Source organism: Eschrichtius robustus, chromosome 12, assembly GCF_028021215.1.
Source record: "Eschrichtius robustus isolate mEscRob2 chromosome 12, mEscRob2.pri, whole genome shotgun sequence".
Taxonomy (NCBI): domain Eukaryota; kingdom Metazoa; phylum Chordata; class Mammalia; order Artiodactyla; family Eschrichtiidae; genus Eschrichtius; species Eschrichtius robustus.
Window position 1 is genome coordinate 95,980,892 of NC_090835.1, and position 13,640 is coordinate 95,994,531.

Consider the following 13,640-nt stretch of genomic DNA (forward strand, 5'->3'; position numbering starts at 1 on the left):
ACCAGGAACCATTACACTTAACCCTTACAGAGACACGCCAAGCTCGAGTTTAGCATCTCACCTTTCTGTTGATTCTACTTGTACCTGCTGAGTGGCTTTCATGCTTTTGGGTGTGAATGGGGGCCTGTGCATTGGGAGCTATTATAACTATAATCCCTTCTACCAGCTGAAGAAAGAAAATAAATTCTCAAACATCCATGGCTTTTTTTGTGTGTGTAAATCACAGGTGTGAGAAAAAACCCAGATGCTGGAAAAGATTGAGAGTTTGAAGGTATTGTGTTGATTTGATCATGGAACCAGGAGAGATTAGTGATACATCAGTGTGGGTGAAAACAAAGGGATTCAGGAAGAAGCATTTGCTGAGTTACAATTAGGATGGTGAGCATTTATTGAGTGTGTGCATTATGCCAGGCACTGTGCATACTAATTCCTCCCCATTTTTAAAAATATTTATTTATTTATTTATTTTTGGCTGTGTTGGGTCTTCGTTTCTGTGCGAGGGCTTTCTCTAGTTGCGGCAAGTGGGGGCCACTCTTCATCGCGGTGCGCGGGCCTCTCACTGTCGCGGCCTCTCTTGTTGCGGAGCACAGGCTCCAGATGCGCAGGCTCAGTAGTTGTGGCTCACGGGCCTAGTTGCTCCACGGTATGTGCGATCTTCCCAGACCAGGGCTTGAACCCGTGTCCCCTGCATTGGCAGGCAGATTCTCACCCACTGTGCCACCAGGGAAGCCCCCTCCCCCTTTTATAGGCAGAGATATTACTCATAAGATTACACACTGTTGAGACACTTACTGTCTAAACTGGACACATGTATAATTAGGAGTAAAATAAAAATTACAAGAAAGAAAAAGATTCCATAGGCAGTAGGAGTGAGGCCAGGGTTGTTGTTTTGTTTTCTTTTTTAAATTTTAATTTTCATACAATTTGTAAAGGTTACTTTCCATTTACGGTTACTACAAAATATTGGCTCTATTTCCCGTGTTGTATAAGACATCCTTGAGCCTGTCTTACACCCAAAAGTTTGCACCTCCCACTCCCCCACCCCTATGTTGCCTCTCTCTCCTTTCCACTGGTAACCACCAGTTTGTTCTCTGTATCTGTGAGCCTGCTTCTTTTATGTTGTATTCACTAGTTTGTTGTATTTTTAGATTCCACGTATAAGCAGTATCATTCTGTATTTATCTTTCTCTGTCTTACTTCACTTAGCATAATGCCCTCCCAGTCTGTCCATGTTGCTGCAAATGGCAAAGTTTCGTTCTTTTTCAGGGCCAAGTAGTATTCCATTGTATAAATATACCACATCTTCTTTATCTATTCATCTGTTGATGGACACTTAGGTTGCTTCCATATCTTGGCTATTGTAAATAACGCTGCTATGAACATTGCGGTGCGAATATCTTTCCAAATGAGTGTTTTGGGGTTTTTTTCAGATACATGCCCAGGAATGGGATTGTTGGATCATATGGTAGTTCTATCTTTAGTTTTTTGAGAAACCTGCATACTGTTTTCCACAATGGCTGCACCAATTTACGTTCCCACCAACAGTGTAGGAGGATTCCCTTTTCTCCACGTCCCCGCCATCCTCGACAACATTTGTTATTTGTAGATGAAGCCAGGCTTTGAACTTGTCCTTTACCTACACCCCAGCCTATTCTTTCTACTACTCTCTGTGTCCTCCTCCTATTAGTAGTAGTAAGAATATTAATTTGTTACCTTCCTATCAGTAATAATAATGTTTTATCCTGATATTCCAACGATGCCCGTGGAAGTGAGTGCTGGACGACTTCTGAAGTGAGATTTCTCACTGTTGTGCTAAGAACATTTGATCAAGAGTCAAAAATGACAGATCCTTGTCTCCTAACCCCAATTCTAACCACGTTACTGTGGCCAGTTCTTTGCATCTCGTCACAGCAGTCCCTCTGTCCTTAAAACAATTCACTCTGGAGCAGGGTGAGAACTGCTGTGGGGTCGTGGAAAGCACCTATGGTTCCCAGCCTTCAGCCAGAATGGTGGGTAAACAGAGATTCCCGTGTCCCGGGGTAGCTAATCTGGCACACACAACACTTGAGAGCAGAAAGGCATTTGCTTACGTATTGAACCAGGGAAGGTCTTGACAGAAAAGCATTTCCAGCTTTTCTTAAAAACCCAAACTCGACGTCTCTTGGACAATTCATTTGGGACCGGTTTCGATCCAGATGGTTATCCCTTCAAGTGATTATTTTTCCATCTTGAGCCTTTCCAGGAGTTTCAACACGGGCAGGCTGCCAGGGGACACTGGCTGCTCAGATGCCGTGGCGACATCCCACGTGAGCCAGGGACAGCCCAGCCCAGCCCAGCCCAGCTGTGGGCCTCACCCCTCTGCCCACCTCTCTCAGGCCTGATCTCCTATGGACACAGAAGTGGGCCACATCCCCACGCAGTGGACCCACCCAGAGGACAGATCTCCCTGTTTTTCCAGAGGTGGCAAAACCCACTAGAAACAGCCCCCGGTGTCACAGTAATCACGTGGATGAGATAACGATAACGGCAGAAGCCAGGAACCAAGGAAGAGCTTCGCCCAGGCTTGAGGAAGCCTGTCGCTCTATTATGCTGACAGTAGAAGCAGATGATGGAGCCCGACTTAGGGAGGAGGGAGACTAGGGAGGAGGGAGACGGAGCCCGACTTAGGGAGGAGGGAGACGGGGGTTAGCTCCATGCCAAGCAGAGGAGTTCAGTGGAGGAAGGGCAGCAGAGCGGCTGAGCGTCTTGAAGAGTCTCCTCCAGCATCTGTCCATCAAGGGGATAGAGATTTAATCAGAACCGTTTGTTGCCCTCAGAGCTTCCCTGAGCCAGGGAGCGCCCAAATGCAACTGTATTCTTATAGGTGGATTTAAATTTTTTTAATTATTACATTACATTTAGTCACTGTATTCATTGCCCCCAAATCTATAGATGAACAGGGCCCCCCAAAACTATTATTCTTGGTGCTAATAATATAAAGAGAGGGACTGCTTTCTCCTGCCTGTCCTCATTCCACTAACATCTCAGCTGTAGATGGTCATGGCCAGATCCCTGCCTTCCCAGCCCTGTGTGGCGTGCGTCACTTCACTGACCGAAGGGTCCTGCACCCTGGTGCAGACTTGAACTTGCTTTTGGTGACCCTAGAGGGAGAGAGAGCTTGTTTACACAGCGTGATAGTATCCTAGGTTCTCCACCTCTGACTCTGTGGGATTTTCCCTCTGGGGTTTCAGCGCTGCTGTGCCCTGGATCACCACTAGGTGGGCTCATTGATCTTGGTGCTGGGTGATGTGCTGGGGGGGGTCCCGGCTGGCAAGCCTGGGAAGTATGAAGATCTCTCTCTCACTTCCTTAATCAACTCCGCCTCTAACACGGTACGCCACGCCCCCTGCAGTCCCTGATTAGTGCTAGGTGGAGTGCAGCGGTGCCCTGTACGTTTTCTCCCCCTCTCATGCCTATGATTCTGTCTCTCTTCCACATGGGACCATCACTTCGTGTCTCTAAACTCTGCCTCAGCGCTGGGGATGACACGGGGATCCCTACCTCATGAGGCAGCCCAGCTCATTTTAACAGTTCTGATTACTTTCTCATTTCTACTGTATACAGTCGTCGCTCAGTATTTGCGGGGGATTGGTTCCAGAAGCCCCCGATGCTCGAGCTCCATGGTCGACATTCCATGTAGGTGGTTCTGCGTCCTCAAATTCAGCCAGCTGCAGATGATGTAGTACTGCAGGTATTTACTGAAACAAAAATCCCCGTATAAGTGGACCTGCGCAGTTCAAACCCATGTTGTTCAAGAGTCAACTGTATATCAATGTAATTTGTAGGTCATTTCTGCTCTCCTGCCTTCCACGGAGGGCCCATTATAGATCTGAGCATTGCACCTCTGCTCTGGCTTTTTTCTTTCCCCCAGGCCACACATCTTCAGTTGCCTCAGCTGTTACTTACCTGTCTTGGGTCCAGACCTCCCACTAAACCCATTGCTCCACCCTGGGCATGCCCGCCAGCGTCCCCTTGCCTCAGGACTTTGTGGCTTTACCAGTGCCGTATGCTCCTGCAGGATTCATTCCATTATTGGGAATACTGTGCTTTTTAAAATGAAGCTTATAGTTAGGCCAGCTTTTAGGCACCGTACCCAGCTCTTGGTTCATATTGAATGGATGGTCAAACAGAAAATTCCTGGGCTCTTTGATGTGAACTATTCTTAAGCCAGATTGCTCCAACCCTGCTATTAGGCTAATTGAGCTATTGAAACCAAGGGCAGGGCATGTATATTTGTTCTCGTTCATCTTTATTTTTTTGGTTTTGTGCCATCACTTCCAGCTTCTCAGGATACGTTTGAATATTAATTGCAGTAATATATTAAGCATCCCTTCCAGCCTTCTGTTACCTCTAAATATGATAACCAAAACAGTAATAAAATGATGAACAGAATAGAACTGAAAATAGGGTTCTGGCATACCATTTGCCCCATGCTGACACTGAATGATTAAGGTCCACGGTACATACTAGAAACAAGGTAAGCGTTTGGTGAATGAATATGTGATCCACTTCCTTTGGGGCATTCTTGTTCAGTCAACCATGAAGGTATCTAATGACGCTATCATCCAACCCACTCTTCTCCATCCCAGAAACCTCAAGGATGTCAGAGTTGGGCCTATTTTTAATGTTTCACCTAAATGAAGTGCCTTCTACCCTTCCACTACACAGATCTTCCTGTGTAATAATTTAGTAAAGCAAGAGATTTGCATGTCAGGACTTCAAGAATCCTTGCCATGTCCTAGTGACCTCTCCCATCAGGTGCAGGTGTTCTGTCTTTTAAATGGTCATATGGTTTTTCCAGAACTGACACAAGCTCACCAGGCTGCATTTCCTCCTCTTTGAAACCGAAACCACGTCTCTGCTGTGCATGGACATACATGCCAGACAGTCATGGGTTTCACTCAAACTGAGGAACTCGCAGGATGGGAGGGTGCTGGGCAGAGCAACCTAGTTTATTGCCCTGACCTTGGAATGCATTTTTAGGACTGTATGTATCAGATTCTAGGAGTGTCTTCCATTCAGAGCAGTTGGTTGTTATTTACAGGACTTGGAATCAGTGGGGGATCATCTCATTTTCCTAACACTTCGGAAGCAATCTGAATCCACGTTAATGGGTGGGGGACTCTGGAGATTTTTGAATGATATCAAAGATATAAATATCTTCCTTTATTAAAGTCTGTTTTTTTTCTCCTGGAGATGATTGAATTATACATAAAATGTACAGTAACAGCCTTTTTAAAGTGTATTTCCTTATAGTTCTTGAAGATGGAAAGAACCAGAAGAAAAGGAGCATCTGTTACTTAGAACTGTATTGGGTCTAGGTGACCCCACGATAAACAGCTGAGTTCTCCCTAAATATTAGCTGCTTATCTCCAAGGCTCCATCGATTCTGTTTGCTCACAGCACCTAGTTTGGTTTCCCAGCACCTACTCCATTCAGAAGAGCCTGGAGATGTTTACTTTACTTAGAAGCTTATGCAGACAAGCTGAGCTTCTCACACCTTGCTGTGCATATGAATCATCTGGAGTTGTTGTTAAAATGCAGACTCTGAAATCAGGAGGTTTGGGTGGGGCCTGAGAGTCTGCTTTTCTAACGCTGCTGGGGGAGCTGGTCGGAGGACCACACTTGGAATAGCAAGGTCTTATTGCCACTGAGCTAAATTTTAAGATACTGATGAGGAGAGAGATACAAATGTAGATATAAAGATGCTTAAGATGAATGTATTCAGAACAGTGGTTAGCAGGCAAATTGTATGTAGTAAACCCTAAATAAATTTGTCTTGATCCATCTATTAATTAATTCCCTGTTCACTTTCCCTTTCCTAATAATAATGTTGAAACCTATGATCTGCATGTGTGGCTCTTCGGTAACTTAGCAGTTATACAGTGGTGTGTGGCCCCATGTCTCTGTTGTGACAGGTACATCCGGAAGTGAACTCCTCGTGGGCCCAGCTGAACCACTGGTGCGTTTCAGCACTGAAAAGGCAATGAGGGACATGGAGACCATGTGTCTGCAGCTAGAAAGAGACCCTAAAAGCAGGCATCCACTCACCTTTTTTCTTCTCTTCTTTCTAGTCTCTTTCTCTCTCCCTTCCTTTTCCCTGCTGTACTTTGCACCTTCATAATTTACCTCTCTGTTCTTTTAATTTATGAACTATCATCCAATGTACCAGGGACATGGTGGCGTCCTATGGCGCCCTCTGGTGGTTCACTGAAAATACAGCAAGATACAGTCCCTACCCTCACGATGATTTCCCCTGATCAGAGATACAGACAGTACAGAGAGCTAACGAAACACAGAGAAAGGGACACATGCCCCAGAATTAGAGAGACCCGACTCCTCCAAGCTGCACTGGTAAATAGGAGACAAGGTCCTCCTAAATGTAGGAGGAGGGAGTGTTGAAATTTGTATCAGTTTGGCCCCAGGTCGCTCCAGTTAATCTTTGTATCCTTGATTTATCATTTGTATTATCTGGAAAAGATGTTTGTCAATGGACAACTTTTCAGAAGAGAACATTTGAATTTGTGTGGTAAGGCCGATATGTCCTAGTTGGTCCATTAGCAGAAGACCAGCCATGGAATCTGTACTGAGATCTTTAGGGCCAACTAAGTCAGCCAGTGTCTTTCAAAAAACAACACAGTGTAAATAAACCAAGGCACTGCTGAGAACCAAGCCAGCGTTCAAATTCACTAAAGCTGAGTTCTTTTTTAAAAAGTACCTTCAGAGGGGTTTTCTAGGTTTGTGTATGGTGCATTCGGTTGTACAGCAGTTTTACATTTGCATTGCTAATGGACCTCTTTCTGAATGCGTTTGACATTTTACTTGGCTTTGAAAGGACTTTTATGCTGCTATTTTTTCTTCCCTAGAGCTGCCTTGGGCTAATTAACCTATTGCCTTACTGGCTGGGCCTACTATATGCAAATATTCTCATTCCGGATTCTGACATACTATTCTTGCATGAACTTCCCTAATGAAATCCTGTGGGGTTTTATTGGATCAGTGCTGCTGTGGAGCCAGCAGGGGGCGCATGGAACATTTCACTGTGAGTCCATCTCCTAAGTGACTTGCCTTTGCTAGTCTGTGTGGGAACAGAGCTTATGCAGTTCTTTCTTAGAGTGACTTAAAACCTAGAGATAAAAGATCAGTATCAGTACTTTTTAAGCAGTCAAAAGGGGCAGCTGTTTCAGTTTTTGTAGTTTAATTTTATTCTATCATTGTTTTGAAAATAGCACTGTCATCTTAATCTATTTGCACATATTGGGTGTAAATTACGTGCCATGCATTTCATAAGAGAAGGCTATACAGAATGCAGTTATCTGGGACTTACAAAGCCCTAGGTCGGGGAGGGTAGTGCTGAAAACCGCTGCCTTAACTGTGTCTGTTTTAACATCAGACTATAGAAAAGCGGGTCTGCATAAGAGAAATGCTAAAAACCCAGGGCCTGGAGTTCCCAGAGCCTGATCCAAGGCTTCCCAGGATCACAGCGCGTGACATGGCTCACAGCTGCAGCTGCTGCCTGTAGGCGGCCCTCACAACTGCCGCCTGTAAGCCTGGTCCCTGTTGGTTCCATTGATGATCTGCCTCTTGCCAGGTGGGCATCTGTCTGCCTACACAGTCATGGTAACAGAGTTCGGTGGTTCCTGAAGGACCGAGATTAGGTGTCCATGAAAAGTGGCTCCAGGCTCACTACTTGTATGTCCAGGTTGAAACATTCAGGCCTGATGGGTCCAGCAGAGGTTTCATCTCTAGGGTTAAGGGTGGATAGACCCTTTATGGAGCGTGTGGAGAGAAAATTCAGAGACCACTTGAAAAAGAAGTAAGAGGCAGAGATAAAGCAAGCATAAAGTCACCCTCATTGAGGACACCCTCAATGCATCAGCCTGATTATTGCATTTTTTAAAAACCATAACCATGTTCCTATTTTAACTGTCAAACAGATTCCTTTTGGCTTTCTGTTACCACGTGAGTAGCTGTACTGGGAGTTGTTTGGAAACTTGTAGAGAACACGATTATTTGGGGCTCCCTCTGCTGAGTTGGCCTCTGTATAGCGTCTGTGCACGTGCGTGCATGCATGCATGCGTTAGGGAAGAGAATTGTTGTAGATCCAGTATGGACCCAGAGTCAGTGGAATCTTTGAGTAGCGCCTTTGGCAGATGAGCACTCAGAGGTAAGGTATGAAGTCCGCTGAGGATTTCCGTCCCTAACCTTGCCCTCCCAGTGCCTGGCTCAGAGGGTCGGTCTGGCTGACCTTCACCGGTGTCATCCTCCTTGTGGGCATCATTTGATTGCCCAGCGAGGTAAAGATGGAGCTGAGGAGTGGGAGCGGCGTTTCTGGAAGCGAAACTAAGAAATGCATTGTCTACCTTCTGAAAAGAAAAAAAGAGAGAGGGTATTAAGAGAGGTGTCTTAGGAGACTTGCTGAATCCATAAAAAAGGAGGTTTTGACTTGCTCCATGTTGTAATGATCTTCCTGATGTCCTAACCAGCGTGGCCAGCGTTTTACCTGCTCTGATGTTGGGGCGGGCGGGGGCGGGCGGGTGGTGGTTGGAATTCACGTTGACCCCAGAAGCTTAGTCTCCATCTCGAGGAGGACATTCTTTTCCGGTGCTGATGTTCTGATCGCCTCTCTCCTCCCTCTCCTCTTCCCCTTGTCCCCACCCTCTTCCTCTTCCCAGATTCCAGGGCGGCTGCTGGCGGATCGCACCCACAGGGAGATGATTCCTCATGAAGAGCCTGGATCCCCTACAGAAATCAAATGTGACTTTCCGTTTATCAGACTGAAAGCAGAGCCAGCCAGAGAGTGAAACGGTCACCGTGGAGGGGGGACGGCGAAAAATGAAATCCAACCAAGAGCGCAGTAACGAATGCCTGCCTCCCAAGAAGCGCGAGATCCCCGCCACCAGCCGGCCCTCGGAGGACAAGGCCACGGCTGTGCCCAGCGACAACCACCGCGCGGAGGGCGTGGCATGGCTCCCGGGCCACGCGGGCGGCCGGGGGCACGCGGGCGGGCGGCTCGGGCCGGCGGGGCCCCCGGCAGAGCTCGGTTTACAGCAGGGAATAGGTTTACACAAAGCGCTGTCCGCGGGGCTGGACTACTCCCCGCCCAGCGCGCCCCGGTCCGTCCCGGCGACCACGACGATGCCCGCGTACCCGCCCCCGCAGTCCGGGGCCCCGGTGTCGCCCGTGCAGTACGCCCACCTGCCGCACACCTTACAGTTCATCGGCTCTTCCCAGTACGGCGGGCCCTACGCCGGCTTCATCCCTTCTCAGCTGATCTCCCCCACGGCCAGCCCCGTCACCAGCGCGGTGGCCTCGGCCGCGGGGGCCGCCACTCCATCCCAGCGCTCCCAGCTGGAGGCCTATTCTACCCTGCTGGCCAACATGGGCGGCCTGAGCCAAGCCTCGGGGCACAAGGCTGAGCAGCAGCAGCAGCACTTGGGCAGGACCGCGGGGCTCCTGCCCCCCGGGTCCCCACCACCCACCCAGCAGAACCAGTACATGCACATCTCCAGCTCGCCGCAGAGCGCCGCGCGCCCGGCCTCCCCGCCGGCCATCCCCGTCCACCTGCACCCGCACCAGACGATGATCCCGCACACGCTCACCCTGGGGCCCTCCCCGCAGGTTGTCGTGCAGTACACCGACTCCGGCAGCCACTTCGTCGCCCGCGAGGCCACCAAGAAAGCCGAGAGCAGCCGGCTGCAGCAGGGCGTGCAGGCCAAGGAGATCCTGAACGGGGAGATGGAGAAGGGCCGCAGGTACGGGGCGCCCACCGCGGCCGACCTGGGCCTGGTGAAGGCGGGCGGCAAGGCCGTTCCCCACCCGTACGAGTCCAGGCACGTGGTGGTCCACCCCAGCCCCGCCGACTACGGCGGCCGCGACTCCTCCGGGATGCGGGCCTCTGTGATGGTCCTGCCCAACAGTAGCACCCCCGCCGCCGACCTGGAGGTGCAGCAGGTCACCCACCGAGAGGCCTCCCCGTCCGCCCTCAACGACAAGAGCGGCCTGCACCTAGGGAAGCCCGGGCACCGCTCCTACGCGCTGTCCCCCCAGCAGGCCCTGGGCCCCGAAGGCGTGAAGGCCGCCGCCGTCGCCACGCTGTCCCCCCACACGGTCATTCAGACCACACACAGTGCTTCGGAGCCCCTCCCGGTTGGACTGCCGGCCACAGCCTTCTACGCAGGGACTCAGCCGCCCGTCATCGGCTACCTGAGCAGCCAGCAGCAAGCGATCACCTACGCCGGCGGCCTGCCCCCGCACCTGGTCCTCCCCGGCACCCAGCCCCTGCTCATCCCTGTGGGCAGTGCTGACATGGAGGGGTCGGGTGCGGCCCCGGCCATCGTCACGTCGTCGCCCCAGTTTGCTGCAGTGCCTCACACGTTCGTCACCACCGCCCTTCCCAAGAGCGAGAACTTCAGCCCCGAGGCCCTGGTCACCCAGGCCGCCTACCCAGCCATGGTGCAGGCCCAGATCCACCTGCCCGTGGTGCAGTCGGTGGCATCCCCTGCAGCCGCGCCCCCTACGCTGCCTCCCTACTTCATGAAAGGCTCCATCATCCAGCTGGCCAACGGGGAGCTGAAGAAAGTGGAGGACTTAAAGACGGAAGACTTCATCCAGAGCGCAGAGATCAGCAACGACCTGAAGATCGACTCCAGCACGGTGGAGAGGATCGAGGACGGCCACAACCCGGGCGTCGCCGTGATACAGTTCGCTGTCGGGGATCACCGAGCACAGGTAACGTTCATCCAGGTCACACAGGTAGGGGGACACCCCGCCGCACCACCTTCATCGCTTCCCGGCACACTGAATTTCTTCCAAGAGGCAGACCTGTCAGTGGCTGTGGGGATGATTGAGGGTTTTCATTTATACCTAGAGGTTAGACTCATCACATTTCCCAACCACGATCTCTAAGAGAATTAAGCCCTAGTACACCAAAGCACCTGCTGTTTGTAATGAATTTACTTCTCTGTGTCTAGAGGGGGGCTGGTCAGGTACCATTCTCGGGACAATTAAGAAGATAGCCACTCAAGTTATTTTTTTGTTCTGTGGTTTAGATGAGGAACGCTGATTAAGAAAAGTCATCTGTCCCCCTCCCCCCACCCCCCTTTCTTTTGGTCAGGAAAAGACAGTGCTGGTTCAGGTGAGAACATTAAATGCCCAGAGTGGCCACACCCCATTGCACGTCTTTGTTTTAAAATGTAGGTTTTGTTATTATTTAGGTATGGTGAGGCCAACAGATGAGAACACAACTGCCATTGAAAAGATAGTTTGTTATACTCAGATGCCAAGAGGAGGGTTTGTGCCGTGCCATGCAGGGCCACACGGGGAAGCACCAGGGTCAGTCAGGAGGCACTGGGAGTGAGGAGAAAACATGGGCAAGAGCCTTGATTGTGGTTTCAGTGGGAAGGAGTGGGTGAGGCAGGGTAGGCAGACTTAGGATTGGCCAGTTGGAATCATTTCAGCAGGCTCTGGGCATAGGGGCTGTCCCTGGGTGTCTGGTACCTGGCCCTGGGGTGATAAGGGCTGGTGGATAGTGGCCCAGAGAGTGAAAGCTCCATAGAGGAGGTGGCTGGGATGTGGGTGTTTGCTTTGCATATGAAGGACATTCTTCCAGGCAGGTGAGCTGTCAGCTATCTCTAGGAATGAGCTAACCCAGGGAGGCACAGTCCCTCCAGAGTCAACAAGGCCCCAAGATGTCAAAGCATCAGATATAGAGAATAAAAGGTGTGGTTAATATAGTCTGCAAAGTCAGGGCTACCCCAGGTGAGCTCCTGGACTTCTGTTAAATAGGAACCCCAAGGACCAGATGTAGCCAAGCTGAGTCATGTTAAAACTGGAACTATGATTAGCTCTCTTAATTTCCATGGGTTCCTTCAGTCCACTCTTTTCCAGTTTCTTAAATCACTTGAATGCATTTATTCTGCCCATTTGTATGAAATAGCAGTTTCACTGCCTAGCTTGCTTGGAGTCAATCAGGTTTGGCCCCCAGGCCAGGAACTGCCCTGGTGGGTGGTAGAGACTCACTCCCTCTGGGAATGGTTTCACTGAGGACTTTGAAACACTCAGATGTGACAGCACCTCCTTCAGGTTGAAATGAGTTGAAAAATGGTCATGGCATAGCTGGTATTTGGGACATTCAAAGAAAATAAACAAACTAGTTAATGGTTTGAATTGTTTTTAGTATATTTAAAAACAAAAGATCAAGTGAGGTAGGGGAGCCCGATTTTCCAAAGCATTTTCCAGAACTGCTTGTGAACGTCTGGATGTGGGATCTTGCACAATATCAGGGGACCTGTGTTGCCAGGAGCTTTTAGCCCCGAAGACTTTTCTTTTTTTATGATGAGATGTTGCTGTAGCCTTTGGTAAGACCCAAGAAAGATTTCTCAGAGTTCTGATTTAAAAAAAAAAAAAAATATATATATATATATATATATATATATATATATATATATATATATATAGCAAAAATCAGAATATTTGGAAAAGGGCATCATTATTTAGAACTCACTACCCATCTGTAGTTTCTGCTCACTCCCGCTGTCCTACATGGCTTAGGGGCGGATGGATACTCGTTGAAAGAACAAGCTGTCTTTAGCAAAGTTGTCTTTTAACAGACCCCAGGTGAAGCCTGGAAAATAAACAAGAAGGAGAAGTAAACATGTTTTTTCACGGTCCTTTTAATCCTTAACGCAATGCTGTGAAGAGAGGTAGGCACGGAAAGAGGGGTGATTTTGAAAATGCTGCTGTCTCCGGCCTAGCATCTCTTTCAGTAAAGAACAGCTCTGAGCTGAGGACTCATCTCCAAGGCCCCGGCAGCCTCCGCAGTCATCAGGAGCGTCACAGACCTCTAGGTTTCACATCGACCCGACCCGGCAGTTCTTAGAGAGCAAGCATCTCTCTGTGTTTGCCCCCGCTCGATCCTTTGCAGAGTGAACGCTTAAACGATGGTGAAATCGGCTTCCGTGTGTGAAGTCTCATTTCCTTCCCGTCGCCAGACCACCAGTCTCCTTGCTGACAGCCAAGGTGCAAATTAGAAGGCAGCGTGTTTGTCAGGGCCTGCTCACAGGTCTGTGGCTTCGGCTCCAAAGGGTGGCTGGAGTTTCAGGCTGTAGAAACACAAGTGCGGGGCCCCGACACCACCGGCGATTTGTCACTTTACCCCGAAGCCTATCAGAAACAGGCTGACATCATCACAGCTAAAATACTCCACCAGCTGTGTTTACCACAAGTGACAGGAGCACAGTCAGGAGGGAATCAGAGGAAGCGAGAGGGGGAGAGGGAAGGGAGAGAGAAAACGAAGGTCTGGATTTAATTTACACTCCGAGGGCTGAGGACTTCCCTCCATCCTCAGCGGCACTCGGTGGGGTTTTCTCCCCTGGTCTGTCTGCTCAGTGGATTAGAAATCACTAACACTTGCACCCGCAGGGAGATTTAGAAACATGCAAAGTGTTGCACTTAATTAGCAAACTCACAAATTGGATTGGGGAAGTTGTGGAAGGAAGGGGTGGTTTGCTAGAGGACCAGATGGCTTTATGACCCCAGGCATAAATCCTGCATGGAAGCAGGACCACAGGGATGCTTGACTTCATAACCAAGCACGGGCA

At 49.5% G+C, this 13,640-nt stretch overlaps 1 protein-coding gene across 4 annotated transcripts in view; it reads left to right on the plus strand.

The window, feature by feature from the left end:
- The window catches only part of ATXN1 (ataxin 1), a 389,613-nt gene that overhangs the window by 358,504 nt on the left and 17,469 nt on the right, over positions 1-13,640 (plus strand). For all 4 annotated transcript variants that reach the window (XM_068559472.1, XM_068559471.1, XM_068559473.1 and 1 more), the window contains one exon: positions 8,715-10,770. In XM_068559472.1, the coding sequence (XP_068415573.1) occupies positions 8,875-10,770 (1,896 nt within the window). In that variant the 5' untranslated portion in view covers positions 8,715-8,874. The remainder of the gene's footprint in view (positions 1-8,714; positions 10,771-13,640) is intronic.